This window comes from Sciurus carolinensis, chromosome 8, assembly GCF_902686445.1.
Source record: "Sciurus carolinensis chromosome 8, mSciCar1.2, whole genome shotgun sequence".
Lineage (NCBI taxonomy): Eukaryota > Metazoa > Chordata > Mammalia > Rodentia > Sciuridae > Sciurus > Sciurus carolinensis.
The window spans coordinates 67,616,970-67,637,444 of record NC_062220.1 but is presented as its reverse complement, the minus strand read 5'-3'; the positions used below and the strand labels follow the sequence as shown (position 1 = coordinate 67,637,444).

The 20,475-nt window shown below is 39.9% G+C and overlaps 1 protein-coding gene across 4 annotated transcripts in view; it reads right to left on the bottom strand.

Annotated features, from left to right (window-relative positions):
* Positions 1-11,915: 11,915 nt before the first annotated feature.
* The window catches only part of Pik3cg (phosphatidylinositol-4,5-bisphosphate 3-kinase catalytic subunit gamma), a 32,493-nt gene continuing 23,933 nt past the window's right edge, over positions 11,916-20,475 (bottom strand). For all 4 annotated transcript variants that reach the window (XM_047562946.1, XM_047562945.1, XM_047562943.1 and 1 more), the window contains exon 11: positions 11,916-15,573. In XM_047562946.1, the coding sequence (XP_047418902.1) occupies positions 15,295-15,573 (279 nt within the window). In that variant the 3' untranslated portion in view covers positions 11,916-15,294. The remainder of the gene's footprint in view (positions 15,574-20,475) is intronic.

The following is a 20,475-nucleotide window of genomic DNA, read 5'->3' as shown; positions in this document are numbered from 1 at the left end:
GTGTCAATAATTGCCTAAATCCTGAAAATCCGATAGCTCTTTGTCTCCTTTCTTCCTCCCTTCCTTTTTTCTGTTTCCCTCTTTCCCTTTCTTCCTTTCTCCGTCACTTTCTTTCTTTCTTTCTTTCTTTCTTTTTTTTTACCTCCCTCTTTCTCATCCTCTCCTTCTTTCTTTCACATTACTCAAGAAATGTGTAGGATGATAGCTATTGAAAAAGGTCCTGGGACAGATAACTATATGCATGACCCCTTTCCCAGTTATTTTTTATTTTCATCTTATTTTATTCAAAGCAATCTGAACATGACTGCATTGAGAATTCAGATTCAACTAATTTATAAAAATCATTGAATGTTGAGTGAGCTTCTCTTGTTCCCCAGGGAATCCCCATCACCCATTTTGATACACACACAATAGGACTTACTCTGCTTCTCTTTGATATGCCAGAACTTGAAACTGCTTCAAGAAATACCAATATGATCTGATCACATTTTTTTTCATGGATCCAGCTGGTAAGGAAAGACTCGATATTAGATAATCTTAAGCAAATAGACCCAATCTTTGCTTCTGGAGCTATAGTTGAGTAGCCCTGGCCTTGACCCATTAATGAATGGCCTAGAGCAGGAAAGAACCCCCAGGTTGCAGCACCTGCTTCCTAAGATGATGCATGTGCAAGCCCTTTAGAAAAGGTTTCCAGGGAAACCATATCACTTCTATTCTTTTTTTTCTGAAATTTATTAAGCACTAAACGTGCCTGCTAGTGCCTGGGGTTCTCATTTGAAATCAGGAGCTGCTAAAGAAAAGTGTTTGCCTGAAACACACCCACATACCCAGAAATCATTTTTATACTTCCCTCACAAAATGTCAGTTGCATGCTCAGCTGGGAGAACTAAATGACCTGGGTTCATTTGTGGGATAAAGTGTAGGGAGGATTAACTCCCATTGGGTGAATTGCTTTTCTTTTTTGTTACTGTGCTGGCTACAAATGAGTGATAGTCATGTTCAGATTGAGCAGTTGTGTCTTTCCAGCTGGATATTATGTACATTAAGCTAAGTAGAAAATTGGGAGTATCAGAGAATGTCTTCATGTGCATTATTTAATAAGCAAAACAAAAAAACAAAACAAAACAAAACAAAAACCTTGAGGAAGAAAATCACAGAAAAATTGGCCAAAATAGTTTTACATAACTCTATTGATGGTGAAAGATATTGAGATGCTTGGTCTGTTACCTGCCTGTGTTTCCAGTATGGGTAGATCCTGGAGCCTTGTTTCTTCCAGGTGATTCCATATCCCTGATCATAACTTATTGGTCTTGAGGTGGATTCCTGACCAAACTGAGCCACAGCTATTTCATTTGGAATGGAAAGGTGAAGGAGGTTTAAACTAGGTAATTAAACCAGAGGAGAACTTAGAGGCAGCTGTGCTCAATGACTTGCTCAACCCAAAGAAGCAAGTTAGCATTCAGGAAGAGGGAGACTGAAGAACACATAGAGAACGATAAGGCAGAGAGGGGAGGGAGAGGAGACAGAGTGGAAAGATTTTTGATGGCTTTAGTTTCTGTTTTTCCCATAGGGAGACCTGGGTGTACTTTCTGATCTAAGGTTTTGTGATACAGATTTATATCCTCAATATAAATCCCTCTTTGTTTTTCAGTTACAGTGGTTGTCTGTTACCTCCAATCAAAATACTCCTTATAGAACACCCAGTTTTCCTAGAATCAGCTTTTATACCATTTCTTTCCAAACGGGTTTGTAGTCTTACCATTTGTGAACTAAGCCAGTGCTGTGGCTGATGTTGTCTCCTATATCACTAAAGAAGTTGTCCTCCTGCACTGGCCTTTTAGTCCTGCTCTTTCCATTGGGTGTGACTAGGTAACCTACACAGGAATCCTCTTCCTTAAGCATGTGCTGGTTTCTGATGGGGGCATCATTGGGCTTTTAATAGAACTGAAACAGAACAAGTTGGCCCAACAGGGAAATAGTTGAGGAGATTCAAAGTTTTCCCAAGGAGGGAGACTCCAAGGTTTAGGGATACATTGGGGGTAGATATAGAAGAAATCTTTCAGAGTCCCACTACACCTCTTCTTTGTCCAGATGAGAATCATGAAACCGAGGGAGGCAGTCATGACTTACCCTTGGATGGAGCCTGAATTCCTATTTCCTGGATTCTTTCTCATCCTTATTCTGCTTCTAGTACTTTCTCAATGAAAAGTGCTGTTTCCTGGGATCTTTGCTTCTAGGCTGTGGTTGTAATATACAAAATATATGTGGGCTATGGTTGCCGAAGTTCAGAATGATATGCCTTATATCACATATGTGGCTATTTGTCTTATATTATTGTGATGAAATTAAAGTTATTTTTAAAGCAAATTAAAGAAAAATATGAGTACACAGGTAATACAAATGAATTTTTTCAGTAAATCTGTATGTGTGGTATTTGTCTAATTTCAACCCAAGTTAACTTGGGCTGTGCTTGTTCTGATATCCAGTTAACCATGATAACATACCATGGTCACCTGAACTTAGTTAACATGGTGTGTTGATTAACTTTTCATTGCTGTGACCAAAATACCTGACACAAACTACTTGAAAGAGGAATGATTTATTCTGGCTTACAGTTTCAGAGGATTCAGTCCATGATCAGCTAGCTCCATTGTTCTGGGACTGAGATGAGGTAGAACAGTAGAGAGAAGGGCATGGTGGAGGAAAGCTGCTGAGTTCATGGTAAGCCACAAAGAAGAAAGAGAACAAGAGAGAGAGAGAGAGAGAGACAGAGAGAGAGAGAGAGAGAGAGAGAGAAAGACTTGCAGATCTCGCCCCCAGTGACTACTTTCTCCAATTAGGTCACCTTCCAGTAGTCCTTTCAGCTATAAAAGCAATAATCCATTGATGAGGTCAGAAACCTCATGATCCTAAAAACCCCACCTCTGAACACATGAACCTTTGGGGGACATCTTAGATCCAAATCATAACACATGGGTAAGAATATGATATCAACTTAAGCTTTGCTTTTGTACCACATGCCCCCTGTAATAGGTAATTTGAATTGTCAACTTGATTGGATTAAGTGATACCAATGATTAAGAGGCCTTTTGGTGTGTCAATGAGGGTGTGTCTAGGAATGATTGAAATTTGGGATAGTGAACTGAAGTGGAGATACTCCATAAGTGTGGGCAGCACTACCCAATAGGATGGTGGCTTGGATGGAATAAAAGTTGGAAGAACAAGGAAGCAGATGCGGATGCAAGCTCAATTCTTCTTGAATGGATTTTTGATTTCTGCTTTGATCATCTGAGGATCTCAGACTCTCACTTCACACTTACAAAGTGGACCCTGCCAGTGATTCTCCAGGAGTTTCCGGAAGCCTTGGTCTCAGACTAGGGTAACACTGTTGATCTTTCTTGTTCTGGAGCTTCTGTATCTTGGACTGCACAACTGCTGGTTCTTCCAGTTCTTTAGCCTGCAGACAGCTATTGTGGACTATCCAGCTTGTGGTCATGTAAGCCAATCTAATAAATCCCCCCTTTTTTTTTTATTAAATTCCCTTTTTATAATCATATTTCCTGTTGATTTTATTCCTCTAGAGAATATACCACCTAAATCATATTTGTTACACAGATGATCCCCAAATCTACTTTTTAGAACTTCTTGACCTCTGGTTACTCTGTGATATTTTTGCGCCACTACTTCTGTCCTGGTTCATATCATTTCCAGTTTTGCCTTGTCTGTTGTAGAAATTTTCATGCCTCTGGGTATCCCTCTTCCTTATATTCTCCAACAGACTGTTTCTAGAATTATTTTTCCAAATTGTAATGAGGGGAGTAATTTTGGCCCTTGTTTCTCCTTCTTTTGAAAACAGCCCTTGGATTTTTCTTTGAGGACCCCTTTACCCCAGGGAATGGCATTTGGGTGTGCTGATCCCACCCTCTGTCTCCAGCATGGGTACTCTATTCCCCTGGTCATAGTGTTAATGTCCATAAACTTGGGTGACCCAAGTTTTCCATTGATATCCATCCCCAGGCTTTTGATGGAACCCTAGGCACAAACAAGAACAGAGCAGGCATCCTTAACAAAGACTTATCACAGGTTTCCCTCACTTGTACTCAGATGCAAATATACCTGTTCCATCCACCAGATGGTGCCTGACTTAGGTTAGTTTCCCAGAATCGAGTATTCTGAGTATCATGTGCATAGTAGACCCTGACAAAGTTCTGCTGAGAAGAGTGGATTTGGTCTCAGGGGCTTCCACAGTCATTTCCATATAGGTTTTGGTGGTACTGAACCAGTTTCAATGACTGGTTTCAGTGCTCACAGCTGTGACTTTTCACTCAGCCCCTTCAGGATTGCCTCATTAATTCTAGGTGCCTTGGAGTGATCTGCAGTGTTGTTGGTTAAAATCTAAATGCAGGCAAAAGTGAAAACATGGCCAACAAGGCCTGAGAGGTGTGTGACTGTTGGGCATAGTCTTTCTTTGTAGTTGAGAGTGAAGAGCTGTGATAGCTATAGAGAATGGTAGCTCTGAGCCTGGGACTGATTTCCATTAAATGTTTCTTGGTAGTGTCCATTTGGTTTGATGCTTGCCTTTGAAAGCATATTTGTGAAAAAACAAGAAGGTAGAAGAGAGAGAATCAGAAAAAAGTAGGATCAACATTTCATAGAACACGGCTCAGTGGGAGTTGACACTTCTCACCACCTGAGTGCCTCCTGGGGCACATGATCCAGCTCCAAGTTTGAGGAAAAAAACTTACAGAAGTGGGATTGTATGGGATATATGTAGATGCAAGTGGGATTGTGTATATATCTATGCAAAACACAAGGGCATTTAGCTGTGTCTTTGTATTTATTTGTACAAGGCAGGCTTTTCGGTCTGAAGGTTTCCTAACAAGGTAAAACTAGGACTTTATAAACACAGATTATTCTTAGGTTAGTGTCTGTAGTTGCTGTTTACAAATCCTGGTGATGTTTGTGACTCTGCTGTATCTAGATTTGACTGATTACCAAGCAGTTACTCTCTTTCAGGCATGGTGCTATGTTCTCTCATACACATTAATTACTTATTCTTCTTTAATCTTCAAAGCAACTCTGAACTGTATTAGTTATCTATTGCCATATAATAAGTTGCCCCCAAACTTAGTGGCTTAAAACTCCAATATTTATGATCTCATTTTTTCCATGTGTCAGGAATCCAGGCACAACCCATTTGGGTCCTTTGATTTGACCTTTCATATGGCTCCACTTGAAAGGATACCTGTCCTCACGCACTGATGTGGTTGTTGACAGAGTTCAATTACTCATAAGCTGGTGGCCGGAGATTGTACTGGCTTCCTTGCCCCATAGATCTGTCCATAGCCATTTCATAACCTCTATCAAGCTGAGAATTTGGGAACGAGAGAACCAAAGGATGCCAGCAAGAAAAAAGACACAGATTTTGATAATAGATGTCTTGGAAGTGACATTATATGCCTTTATTATATTTTGTTTGTTGGAAGCCAGTTTTTTGGGTAGGCCCAGTTCACACTCAAAGGGTAGGAGGTCACACAAGGCATGAGTACTAGGAGGCAGAAATCTCTGGGGATGGTATTAGAGGTCTCCCTACCACAGAGATAGAGATAATTCTCATCTACAGATGAGAAAACTGAGGCACCCTTCAAAGAAACAGAGATGATTAAGGAGATATGTACATATACATTTCATCATATATGATAACAATTCCTGTCTCTGAGTAGTATTTCTCAAGCACAGTTTGGCACCTGTTCTCAGTCTTCTTGTTTGTTTGACTTTCCTCACTCACAGAATCTGCTCTATGTCCTGTCAAATGTCCTGTCTATGTCTGTGCAAAGTATATTCCAGGAACCAGCAGCCTTGACCTCACCAGGAAGTTTGCTGGACATGCAGACTCTCAGACCTCATCCCAGACCCATGGAATCAGAATCTACATGCCTATGAGATTTATGTGCTTGTTAAGTTTGAGAAACATTGCCCTGGTGGTCTCCTTTCTAGGACTCATTGTTGACTTTGGGGGTTCACATGCTGGTCTCTGCTGGCCCTGCTAGTTTGTGGTGGAGCACATTAGGTTCTATCCCTGCACTATTTCAATAACAGAGGAAATGAAGCCTCTGAAATGCAGGTTTCTTATCTTTTTCCATCTTGTATAAACAGCAGTATAAAGTAAGAGTAATAATGGGGTCCCTCTCAATAATCTAAGATAGAACAGGAGTCATTGGCATAGATTGTCATCGACAGCAAACAATTAAAAATGAAAGTTGGTATTTGGCTCTAAAGTGAATCACAGCAAAGGTGTTCAGACATGAACCTTCCTAAATTTTATTTTATTTAGGTAGCATAGATACATCTCAAAAGTATTGTTCTCTGTGAAAGAAGCCAGGCACAAAAGATAACACATTGTGTGAGAATATTTATAGGAAGATCTAGAAAAGTCAAAACCATAGCGATAGAAAGCATTTCAGTGATTCTTAGGGGTTAAGAGAGAGGGAAGAGAATTTTCTGCAGAGACATGAAAGAGCTTCCTGGAATGATGGAATTATTCTTTATCTTGAGCATAGTGGTAAAACATGGGCATATACATTTATTAAAACTCATGAAATTGTACATTTAAAATTGATGAGTTTGTGTAAACTAATATTCAATAAAACTGATTTTATAAAAAAAAAAAAAAAGTAAATGGGAGTCAGTAGCATTGTCAATTGATTATAGTTTCTCAGTCTAATTATCTTTAGGCCCAGAACCCAGGAGCTAATTTGCATTGATTAGAATAACTCATCAGAGAAGGATGCTATTTAGAAGATTTCTTAGTATCTGATGTTGACAGAAAATGGAAATTATTTCTCCTTTGAAATCCTCCTGGAAAGATACCATACTAGAAAATTTTAAGATTTCCATCATTTAAAGTACTCCTAAAGTCATGTTTCAAGGATGAAGCCACTGAACTTTTTGATTTCCTGAGATTTCTTCAGCCTTCCTTGAAAGGGAACATAGAAATGATAGCTATCATTTACTGAGCAATGACTCCAGGCTAGACTCTAAGCCTACTAGTGTTTGATTTTTATTATCTAATTTAATCAGCGCAGACATTCTGTATAGTAGGTTCTCCTGTCCTCCCTAGTTTACAGAGGAAAGAGCTGAAGCTTTAGAGAGATTAGACAACTTGTTCAAGTAACAATTAACACTTGGATTGGGATTACCTAAGGCCAAAGGCACTTACCTACTCTTTCCTTCCCATCTCTTTTTAACTGTTCCTGCACCATCTTGCTTAGACTCTAAAATATACTGTCCCAAAGTTGCTGGCTTAAGATCCACCCTGTGTCCAAAATCAGACATCCTTACTCTGCATTTCTTCTGGATTCTTGTCTCACACTCCTTTAAATCTCCATAGATTAAAGAAGTCAAACCCATTTACTTGTTGAAAATTTGCAGATGTGCCCTGCTGTGGATGAGAAAAGGGTTAACTGCCGGAGGATGATGTTGGCTATAAATCAATTACCCATAAACTTATCTAATCAATAAAAACACAAGAGCCAATACTCTTTTTAAATGAGAGTGGGTATGACAGGTCTGGCCATACCAGCTCTGGCCTCTAACAACATGGAGTAGCCCAACTTTCCTTTATTTTATAGTCACACAGGTAAAGGGGCCCAGACTGGGAGGAGCTTCTTCTGTGATGAACAGGATAGGGTGGAGTTAGGGGAGCCATTTTCTTAGGGGAACTATGGCGGAAGCAGACAGGGAACCACTCCCACGCAGCCCCTGCAATCTGGGACATTCCTCTGTGGTAGCCAGTTCCTAGAAGCCAGACATCTGTGTCCCATGGCTCAACCTAGTCTGATTCTGTTAAATAAGGATGGTTCCCCACAACCTGCCACTTCAAGTAATTAGTGCCTGGGCAAGGTATTGCTTCAAATATGAGGAATTGTCTTCTTTGGTTTCTAGCAGAGCAGAACCCAGGAGAAGTCAGAGACTTGGCAGTGGGTTATGGCCCTGGGATATCCCCAGGGGACCTCCTCAGTAACTGCAGGGCTGGTTGTTTTCAGAGTAGGTGCTTAGTGATGATGCACAGGAAAGGTGCAGAGTATGTGTGGGAGGTACTGGGGATCAGATGCTTTGGCCACCATACACATCTGGAGATGGAAGGCACCATTCAACCATGCATCCGGCACATGACTGGAAATGGTGAGGGTGATGGTGAGCAGACCTCTGCTAGAGAGCAGAATCCCATTTTAACTCTTAAATATACGAATCAAAAGATTCTGAGCTTGATTCTCAGAAGAAGGCCCATCTGCTGTGAGAGGCAAAGAGGCACTGTGAGGGTGCTGCAAGTGTGCTCGGCACTCTTCGGTGTGTCCCTGTCCTCTAAGCTTCCAAGTCAGAGTGCCAATTGCATAATGAGCCCAGATTCAGAACCCAGCCCCCAGATGGGAAGATTCTTACCAAAGCCCCAGGAAATGAGGTTTACTCACTTGTACTAATGAGCAAATGCTTAGAAAAGAAACTGACATTCATATGAAGTGAAAATGAGGCTGTTTACACCTCCAAGGGGGACCTCAAATGTGAGCTGGAGAGCTCAGCATGGCCACAGACGCTGCAAAGATAAGAAGAGCCATGCCAGCTAAGGCATGCCTTGCTGACTGAACAAGCAGCATCCTTAGAGGCCCTCCTCCCGTTACTATGCTAAGGGAGAAGTCAAGGCCAGCCTTAGCAGTACATCACAACAGGTAGGGTCAGGTAAAGCAGGAAACTTTAACATGGTCATTTTTTAATGCCAAAAAAAAAAAAAAAATTCTGACAATAGCTTTGATGTCACTGCTTGATAATTATTGACTTCACATGATTTGTTTTGAGAAACAATTTTTTGAGCTTTTAATGAAATATGATATAGGTGAAAGAATATGATTTTTTATGCAAGCTACATTCCCTCCCCCAAATGAAAATACTTAAATTTTCTCTCCTTGATAAGAAACTTAAATAAAGAAAAGTCAAGTTCCCAAAATCTAAGAGAAAAAGTAGGTGCAAGGTTAAAAAAAAAAAAAAAAAGAAAGAAAAAGAAAAAGATTAATGCTATGGTGTAGGGAATATTCCTCAAGCTTATCTGACATTGGTCGCTGACACCTTGGTCTAAGTAAGCCAAATAGTCTGGACAGAGAAACTGGCGTAATGGTAAAGACTTGCCGTGGAATGAAGGTCTTTGCAGCTGTTGAGTCTGAGCTGGGAGCTGAGGGGAGGCCTCGCTCTGTCAAGCATCTCAGCAAGCTGTGATGTGAACTCGCCTCCGTTCTGCCTTGCCTCATGCTGTGTGCAGGAGCTTGCCATCTCCCTAGTCCTTTGTCTCAGACCTGTTGCTGGGCAGAATTGCTTAGGGATGCTTGGTTTGTTTACACTACGTCAATGTATAGTTCACCTATAGGCTGACTCTGTTATGCTTTAACAAGCGTGTTAACCTGATTGGATAATGTGTCTATATATGTCCTGTACAACCCTAAATAAAATTAGATCCGTGCCTTCAGAGTTCAATCTCTGATGTCTGACTGAGTGCACTGGGGTAGACAGACATCGGTGGTCCTCACCCTCAGCGGACTCCCATCTCTGAACATCTATGCTATGGTGCAGGCAGACCCTCCTAGACTTTTAATGCATACACAAACCTACCTTTACCTTGAATATGGTCTAGTGCGATGTTGGCCTGTAACCACCTTGTTTCATTCCTCAATGTCATGGCTGTACACAGATGTCAGTACATTCTGATCCACTTTATCTTTTCAAGGACTTCATGGTAGTCCTCTTATGGATGTAGTTTAATTAACTAATTCCCTGAAAGACTTTTGGGCTATTTCTTATTTTTGGTTACTACAAAGAATTCTGGTAACTATTTCTGATCACAAGTCTTGGCACACTTGTGCAATAATTTCTAAAGGATAAATCCTTGGATGTGGACTTGCTGGTCAGAGAATAGATACCTTCTCAATTTTAATACATTTTGTCAAAGTGCCATGCATGACTTTACTAACTCGCCCTGGTTTCAATGTGTGAAACTGTCCTTTCTTTCAAAATAGTATCAACTCTAGGTAGTACCAATCTTTGCTAAACTGATGGGGAGAATGAACTTACATTATTTTAAATTGCATTTGTTTAGTTAATAATGACTTGGGGTCTATGTTATATACATGCTGGCCACATGTATTTCCCTTATTTAAAATATATTTTGAGATGTTGATAGACTTTTATTTTATTCATTTATTTATATGTGGTGCTAAGAATTGAACTCTGTGCCTCACACATGATAGGCAAGCACTCTACCAACTGAGCCACAACTCCAGCCCCATGTATTTCTTTTTTTGAAAACTCAATATATTATGAGGATATATTTAAGTTTTAATTATTGAGTTAAAACTTTTCTTATACTAAGGATATCATTATCACATATTTTGCATGCAATGAAATATTTTTGGTAACAGCAGAAAATATCAAATAGATTTACTTACATAAACTGTTTTCATCTCTGTGACCAAAAGACCTGACAAGAACAATTTTAGAGACTGAGAGGTTTATTTGTTGCTCATGATTTCAGACATCTCAGTCTACAGATGCTAACTCCATTGCTCTGGACCTGAAGTAAGGCAGAAGGGTGTGGAGGAGGAAATGACTCAGTACATAACCAACAGGAAGCAGAGAGAGAGAGAGAGAGAGAGTTACTCTCAACAAGGACAAGATAAATACCCCAAAGGCAAACCCCAGGGATCCACCTCCTCCAGCCACACCCTGCCTACCTACAGTTACCCCAGTTAATCCCAATCAGCACTATTGTTCTGATTAGGTTAAGACTCATAACCCAATCATCTCACCTCTAAACCTTCTAGCATTGTCTCACACATGAGCTTCTGGGCTAATATCTAACATGAGTTAATATCTGAACCGTAACACTCTGATCTCTCTCCTCATCCTCCAAAACAGAAAAACTACCACAAAACTTTTAGTTCTTGTTCTTGTTTTAGTTCCCTAGGCATGCTGTAACAAAGCACCATGGAGTGGATGTCTTAAAAAATAGAAATCTATTCTTTCACAGTTATGGAAGCTATAAGTCTAAAATTAAAATGTTGACAGAGCCATACTCCCTTGGAACTTTTAAGGGAGGATCCTTCCTTGCCTGCTCCAGTTACTAGTGCCTCCAGGTGTTCTTTGGTTTCTTAAAAGAAAGAATTTAAGTTTCAAGAATATCTATTTTTTTCAATATTAAAAGATACAGAAGATAACAGATTCTTTCCTTTATTTAAATTAACATTTGTAACTATAGTATTTGCAAGTGAAGTTACATGGACTGTATTGAAGAGATGGTCTCAGCTTTCTGGGTGGGCACTTTAGCCAAGATGTGCGTTTAAGGTTTCCCTGGCACTTATCCTAAAATGAGTGATGCAGACAAGCCTTCTCTAAAATCAAATTCATTTACCAGAATTATTGAGCTGGATGAAACTGAAAATAAGCCAACAAAACCATTAAGAAATCCCAACTTCTTTTATTTCTTCATAGTGTTAAATATAATTACCATTTTTTTTACATAATCAGGGAAAGCAGAGCCTGGCATACCAAAGATAAGAAATTGCTCCAGAAACTAAGTTGTTTGAACTTATTTTAAAAATAATTAATTTCTCACAAGCATAAGGCCCTGGGTTTAATCCCCAGCACCACAAAAAAAAAAAAAAAAAAAAAAAAAAATTAATTTCCCTTAATAGCAAACACTTCCAAACTATTGTATAGAATTTCTGCATTTAAACTTTTCTAAAACAATTATTATTTAAGATTATTATTTAAGCTAGGCACAGTGGCACATACTTATTATAATCCCAGAGGTTCAGGAGGCTGAGACAGGAGGATTACAAGTTTGAGGCCAGCCTCAGCAATTTAACAAGGCCCTAAGCAACTAAGTGAGACCGTCTCAAAATAAAAAAATATGAAGGACTGAGAATGTAGCTCAGTGGTAAAATGCCCTTGGGTTAAATTTCCAGTACCCCCCCCCATTAAAAAATAATTATGTAGATATCATATAATTACTATAATCAATTTTTTGGAAGTCAAGAGTATTTTCTAGTTATCTATAACCTTGTCCTCCTACTTTCTCCAAAGCATAACTAAAGTTAGTCAAATGCAGTTCTATGGGGCTACGTCTAAAACATCTACTTTGCTTTGCTTTACTTTCAGTGACCACAGTTCCACTCCAAGAGCAAAGTTTTAGGTCCTAGTGTACAGCAATAAAGATGAGGTATTTCAGTTTCAACAGAAGCAACATTCTGATCGGGGCACTTTTTCTGCACTCATGCAGACACGGCCTACGTGTGCAAAACTGGGCACCAGAGCCATTCTTCAGATATACACCAAAGGCGTTTTTCCGTTATGTGTGACCTAGATACCCAGTGCCTCACACTCAGAAGGGCACTGAACTTGGTTTAATGTGCTGCTGTTGCCATCTCAAGTTTCTTAATCATTTTTAACAACGGCTCCCATGTTTTCATTTACACTGGGCTTTGCAAATAATGTTGCCAGTCTGAGACACACATAAAAGTTGCTTTGTCCTGATTCATTTTGCTTGTGATCTGTGTTTTCATTTGGCACTAAAGATAGAGCTGTGGGTAGTTCCCCAGTGGCAGGATGACCCTAGTTCTAGAAACTTTTCAAAAGTGTAGAAATTCTTAGTCATGTATTCACTGGAAACAGTAAGGGAAGGAAACATACGAAGATGATTTTTGATTTTTGTTTATCTGCAAGTCCATAGAGTTGAATTAAGATCTCGTTGGAATATGGAAGAATAAAACTCAATGTATATACACGTGCGCACGCAAGCACACACATGCGTATATATCAGCTTCACGAAATAACTGGTTCATTTGAAGAGCAAGTATGTATGCATATGTGCCAATAAGCTAAATATAAATCCATTCTTCTCTCCTTTATCATCAAGGTGATTATTTCAGCAATTCAAATGAAAAGCAGGATTTGTACAAGGACTGGGCATGGCTGTTCATTAGAAACACAAAGCTGTCTGTTCTAAATTAGGAAGCATCTTTCTTCCAGTTCTTCTTCAAGAGAATGGTAGGGGATTGTGGTCTAGAGATGCCATGAGATGTCTAACCTCCATTTATAAAGAGAAATGAAATTCAGTACAGGACATGGTCCTTTGTACAGGGGGACAGAGTGTGATTTTGAAAGAATGAGTTGCACTGGGTGTGGTAGCACATACCTGTAGGACCGGCGACTGCGGAGGCTGAGGCAGGAGGATCAATCCAGGCAGAGCTGGAAACTTAGTGAGACCTTGTCTCAAAGTAAAAGAATTTTTTTTTTTTTTTTTTGAAAATGGAGCTGTATGCAGCTAGTGGTGGAGTACCCCTGGGTAAACCCCTCCCCGCTACCACCACCACATATACACAAAGGATGAGTTGCCAAAGAAGAAGACTTCTTTGTAGATACCTAGGAACAAGGAAAATGCTCAGTGGACAATGAGCTACCCAGACCCTCAAAGACCATGCAGGGCTTCTTACCCTAGCTGAGTATTAGATTCATCTTGGAGTACTTAAAAAGATACTGATGTCTGGGTCTCATCTGATGCTGATTAAATTTTAACCTGAGAGTGGAGCACAGGCAAGGGTTTTTGTTTGTTTGTTTTGTTTTTGGTACTTAGAACTGAACCCAGGGCACTTAACCACTGAGCCTCATCTCCAATCTTTTATTTTTTATTTATCTTGCTGAGTTGCTTAGGACCTTGCTAAGTTGCTGAGGCTGACTTTGAACTTGTGGTCCTCCCGCCTCAGCCTCCCAAAGCTGGGATTAAAGATGTGCACCACTGTGCCCAGCAAGCAAGGGTATTTTTTAAAGTGTCCCTGGTGATTCTTATTTGCAGGCAGGGTTGAGCATCCCTTGACTTTTTCACATATCAAAGTCCATAAGGTATCTACTTTGAACATTAAAAAAATAGAAATATATTTACATCTGATTATACTTAAATGTAGACACCATCAACATAATTACTTCTATGTAATTTATTAACTACAGGTAATTAAAGATATATAAATAATTTAATGATCTCTAAGGTTAATCATGGCAAGACATTTAGGAGATGAAATTTTTTTAAGGAAGGTATTTTACTTGTTTTTAGGAAATATAGGATGTGTCAAAGCCTAAAAGTCTTTGAAACTGAGAAATGGGTAGGACAAGTAGTGTTCTTCCAAACTCTTTAAATAACAAATATCTTTCTCCATTAAAAAATTAAAAAAAAAACTATTGAGACCAAAAATTTAAAATAAGGCATTTGGAAACTAAATCATATTTTCTAGAATGCCTCCCTTAATAATACTTTTTAAAATATCCACTAAATATCTTCATAAACTAGTACTTATAATTCTAGTAATCCTAGAACACAAATTCTTTTTCAGCTGAGTTTTGAGTTCTAAGGTAAAGATGTCTTTGACGTTTTCACAGGTCCACAAAGGGTTGTGGAAGGGTGGCAATTGAAGGAGGCAGTGAGCGAAGAAGGGAGGGAGGAACTGAGCAGGTGCAGGCCAGCAGAGCCATGATGGCGACTTCCTGTTGCTGTGCTGGAGGCCACTCTAATTGTACTGGATCAAAAAAGGTCTCGTCTCTGTTTTTGGTATCCAGACCCTGGAGGCAGACCAGCAGAGGAGGGCCAGGGCCCAAGGTTCAGGATACCCTCTTTGTGCATCTCAGCTGCACACTGTAAAAGAATCTAAATGCAAAAGACACTGAAAAGACTAACATGCTTTCCTTGCTTTTAGCACACCACTGACATCTGCCAACACTGAGGGGAGGTTTGGAAGCATCGTTTGAAGAATAAGACAAAGGTTACAACAGTTGCTTCCTTTTCTCGGGGAGCTTAAAGCACAGGAGGAGAACCCACATGCAGAGTAAACTCAGATGAAAACAGGTTTACTGTTTTAACCAACTATTCTAAAGAATTTCCAGAAGCACTCACTAAGATAGTCAAAATATCAGGCCCGATAAGGATGTCATCAGTCTGTCTCAATTTGAAACATCCTCCAGCATCACTGAGACAAACGAGAAGAAACAAACCTGCAAATAAAGCTGAGCGCTGAACATGACGTCAGCAGTCAGCCATGCCAACCTTTTTTTCTGCAGTGAGGAGTTCAGCTGGGGAAGGAGCTCTGTTCTGAAGTGCCAGCTTTCACAATGTCCTGTTGCATTTTAAATACAAGTTTGATGACGATGACCTGCTGATTAAAAAGCTTTAGGACACGAAGTTGTTTTTCTTTCCAGCTCAGAATATTAGGCTGAGTGTTTCTCTCCTTGTTTGATGCCAAGAACAAGGTGCAGAAACCAGTTAAACTGCACAGTCCATCCTTTGTCTCTGCAGACTTCGATCTGATCCAGAAAGTACTTTTTGGCCTCCTCCTTGTTTCTCCCCACTGTCAGGGCATCCCGGATGTACTCGATATCTTCTTTGCTGGTTAACTGGGGCATTCCTGTCATCAACATCATGGAGAACAGGATGATCAGCAGGTTTGTGTGATGGCGAAGGGCTAGGTAGGCCTTGACACAGACATCCTGGACAAAGGAGAAGAAAATGCTGTTACTGGTGTCAGAGTGACTTCAGGCTGAAGACCACTGGACTGCTCTGGCATTTACATAGTCTCACTGCCCTGAGAAGAAACCATCACCAAAAGACAGCTCTCTGCCCCAGAAGAAAAACTCAGTGAGAACTATTTTTATCATTTCTTCAACACTGCAGTGTAGTCACATAGAAGCAGGGTGTGCCCAAGAAAAGCTAATTGATTCAGGTATTTGTTGTTTGTTATTCTACCTTTTAAATCCAATTTCCCTCCTAGGAAATTGAGGGTAGAAATATCCAGGGTCTCTGAAGAGGAATGAGTCACTTTTTGAATACCATACTGGAATCAATAAACTTTATGTAAGCAAAATAATGTTTGCCAAGAGCTAATGAAATCCAAGGAAGTGAAAGAAATATGGTGTCTGAGATTTAGTTTTATCCTTATTTTGCACTTTGTTCTATTCTAAGAAAGCAGATGAGTTAGCTTTTCACTGCCTGATTCTCGAAATTGTTCAGGGAACTTTGAAATTTTAATACAAATTCTGAATACGGAGACAGAGGGCTTTAAAAAATATGATGGCTGATGCTGCCTCAAAAAAGCTTTGGAGTAGGTGCTACAGGTGAGTTATGCCTGCTTAGTAAGCGACAGGTACAATTGTCATTCAAATTGTCCCAAAGCATAGGAAAAGATGCAAGGTTCCCAATTTTATAACATGAGAACATGAGACCTAGAATAAACAAATACACAAAAACAGGAGGAACACATTTTAAAAAAACGGTAAGACTACTGAGTCACATAGAGTAAAACTTAAATACGTGGAGTGACATGGCATGTTCTTAAGAGATAAAATTGCTAATTAACAAGATGCAAATTATTCTCAGATTAATCTATAAACATAATGAAATTTCGATAAAAATTTTTATTGCTGTTTAAACTCAGATATAGTTTTAAGTTTATCCAGAATAGTTAGGACCTGAGAGAACATTTTGAAAAAGTACAGTAATGAAAACCATGGTTTCATAGTAAATATTAAAGCACCTTATCAAAACATAATATTTGATTAATTAAGCTGGGTGCATGCCCGTGAGCCCAGCTACTTGGGATGCTAAGACAGGAGGATCACAAGTTTGAGGACAGCCTGGGCAACTTAACAAGACCTAGTTAAGGCACAGAGGGCAGCCCATTCTGAGAGCTCAGGAAAAGTCAGTCCTTTCCCTCTCCTTCCGTCTCTTCTCTGCTTACTGTGAAGAGACTCAGAAGTCTCTTTGGACTGTTCCTGCTGCAGCCCAGGCCTCAGCTGTCCCCTGGCCACAGCCCCAGTGCATTAGTGCTCTTGCATTCTTAATGACTCCACTGATGTCCGGAAATCGTTTTCTTTTGCTCCTCTGTAGTTCTTGGTAATTACAGAGGCTAAGTGCAGACTTCACCTCAGGCTAGAGTCTCATTAATATGCCAAATTGCGAGATTTTCACACAGGCTTTGTGGAGATGCCTTTCCATTCTGAATTAGAGTACATTCTGATTTTTAATTATTTTCTATCCTCATACATACTGGGGGCTCCAGGCAAATCCCGTGCTGGGTGAACCCACTGTGTGGTCAATTTCTTTTTAATGGAAAATTTTCATGGAGGAAAATTAACCTGAGGCCAAGTTATTACCACACCAATCCATAGGTGCTCAGTAAATAATTGTTAGATGGTACCATCCTGATTCCTTCAGTACCCAAAGAGACGCATTAAGGGAAAGGAACTGTCCTGCTTCTCTTAAAGACCCCCTCAACCATGCAAATGACATTTTTTGTTTTTATTTTTGTGATGTTAGGGATGGACAACCCAGGGCCTCATACTAAACTACATCCCCTATCTATATGAATGATAATTTTTAGCTGTAATGTATTTGGCTAGTTCTGATGTTCACACACAAGGGTCTCTTATTTGAGAAAGAAAAACTTCCTCCCCAAGTTTAACTATATACCCCTTACTTGTTAGACACGATGTCTAACTGACTGCACAGACTTAGAGATTCAGAGCAGATTTTATTTTCCTTTGCTTAGATTAAGACTGTGGAGCAGTGGTTAACAGCAGAGTCACACCTTGGTGTATAAGTTCAAAGCTTGGCTTTCTTACTGACAAGCTGTCATCAGGCAAGTCACTTAACTTCTCTGGGCCTCAGTTTCCTTATCTGTAGAATTAGAATAATAGCAATAGCAGTAACAGCATTCATTTCATATGGTTGTGGTAAGATTTAAGTGCTAGGTAGCTGGTTAGCTATTACTACTAAATACTTTGCCAAGTTGCATTATTGAACACACACACACTTATCAATGCTAAGAAGGTCACTTTCCCATCTAGACCATCTGTCCAAAATGTCTCCTTAGATGGCAAAGATGTAGGGGGTGAGGAGGGTCAGAGTGGGAGATGAGCCTCAACCCACTGAGTGCTGGGGGCAGGGTTGACTTCATGCTGGCTCCCTGAGGTGGGTGGGATGGAAGCCTGGGGCACCTGGCCACATCTGCAGCTGGTTCTCTTGCCTGAGGAGCCTGGTTGAGCACCTGCTCCACCCACTCAAGCCCCAGAAGTTTCATTTCTGTCCTCTGAGTTCAGCCATAGCATCTGTGAATCTGGCCTGACCATACAGCTTGGGCCCAGGGGCCTGTGGTTTGCGGGACTGTGAGGATGTGGCTTGGGAACTCAGGGGAAAATCCAGAACACAGAAGTTACTGGCTGTCAAAACAGAATTTTCCCTTTTGCCAGGGCTGCCTGTCCTTGACCTCACACATTCCTTTCAACTGTATCTTGAGGCTCTGTATAATTGAGTGAAGAAGAATAGGTGACGGAAGAATCTGATTTGGGGGACTTAATGTACTTGTTAATGCGAGTGAATTATTATTAATGTCATTAGCTGGAACACTCTCCATTAGTAGCTAGTAAATAGGTCAAAACCTATGTAGTACTTTGCTCTTAATTTCATTGTTGATTTAAATGCCTTAATTCCAGCAGCTAAGTACCAAAAGAAAGGATTGTTTTTACAAAGCTATCACCCCCATAAATTTTGGAAACAAGGGAATTTATTCCCATTTCAGGGCCCCACCTTTGACTTGATTTGCTAACTGCCCACTTATCAGTTTGCTAAAGAGGAAGCAAACTACTTCTATACACAATCTCCTAGTTTCTTAACCACTGATGAGCCATGACTGCCGTGGACTATCCAGGATCATAGGGAATATCTTTTCTTACAGTAAATCCTCCATTCTCATCTAGAAATGAAGCGGAAATAAAGTATTCTTGAACATATATACAAAAATGAAGAAGTAATATTAGAACCATAAAACAGAAACTCTAGGGAAAGATTCTGAGGCTGAGGGGAGAGCGAGCTCACAAAAATTCGTCAATGAAAAAAAATGTTCCCATCCACTTACTTTTGCTAATGTGGCTTCTGTCTGCCAAAGGAAGGACACAGGAGAGAAAAAAAGTTTCAGTCTATAGTAAAGGATTTTATTTATTTATTTTAAAAATAAAAACCAAGACATTGACTAGCCAATGTCTTTGGGAGTCACTTTGGCCAACCAGAGAAGGTCATTGATTAGTAGACCTAATAATGCAGGAAACATCACTCTCTGGTAAATCTGAACTAGAGGGTGCCCAGCACTTGACCATGCACTTGTTGAGTTTGAATTAGGATTCATATCTTCAAAGACTCAAAAATGATTCTGAGACTAGCTCTTTGCCAGGGAAAGTACATGCTGTTATTTCAAATATTTAGCTAGAAACTCATTAGAAACCCAAAGGCTACAATTAAACTGTTCTATTTCAGTCAATATTCAGAATAGCCTATATGTAGGGGAGTGTGTGTGTGTGTGTGGGGGGGGCATGGTTTATGTGTGTTATATATATCTTCCAGTCTTGCTCCAAAAAGGATTTAAGGTGAACTATTTGGATAGATAAAAGTCAAAACAACATCCGTGAAATCAGTGAAAGGTGGATGGAGAAAGGAAAGGGAATAACAAAGGAAATGGTCCACAAAGGCCAGGAGAAAGACACTAATTTAAAACCACATGTCACAAACACTGTAGACTTGTATGGGTGGTCTTCAAATATATCTCTAACCAAGAGGAAACTCTAATCTGTAACTTCATCCAATGCTTAGAGGATTTGTATAGGAGAAGCACCACTCTTCTAGAAACCAAACTCAATAGAAAATTCACCAGGGCATTTATGAAGAGTACCACTCTGTAATGTGGCAAATGAAGTCCTCGATCATATTCTCATGACAACAAAAAATTCTCTAAAAGAAACTAAAATCAAGAGGCTGATGCTAGGCGAAGGATTTTTCTTCATTAGTGTTTAAAAGTAGTAGGAACTGAGGGTGCTGCATGCTGGTCCATTAACCTGTACATCCAATCCAAGGCTACCTCCAGTCTTGGATTCTTATCTTTTCTAGAATAGCAATCAAACTCAATAAACTAAACAAGTCCTAACAATCTGACAAGCTCATGCAAGTCTGTATCTGGCGTTGAATATTCAACATATTCGACCCCCTAAATATATTCAAACCCCTAAATGTAGCTGCTGCTGAACCCTCTGGGCAATCCACAACACAAAGTGAAGTACTGAGAGTCTCCTTCCTGGGATTGAGGAGACCTAACTAGTGGGCCAGGGTAAAAAATTCCAAGAGTGAATTCTTAATCAGCTCAGCACATTTTGTGTAATGTGACAGATGAACTTGTCATCTCCCACTTGACCTATAATAGACCTTAATTAGAATAATTGTGGTTAATCAAATGACATCGTTGCTTTGCTCTGCTCTCCACCCCCTAGTCTGGTCCATCACTATTTTAAGTTGGATCCAAAATTCCTTTCTTGACTCAAGTTCTATATTACACATTCCATAGATACCTA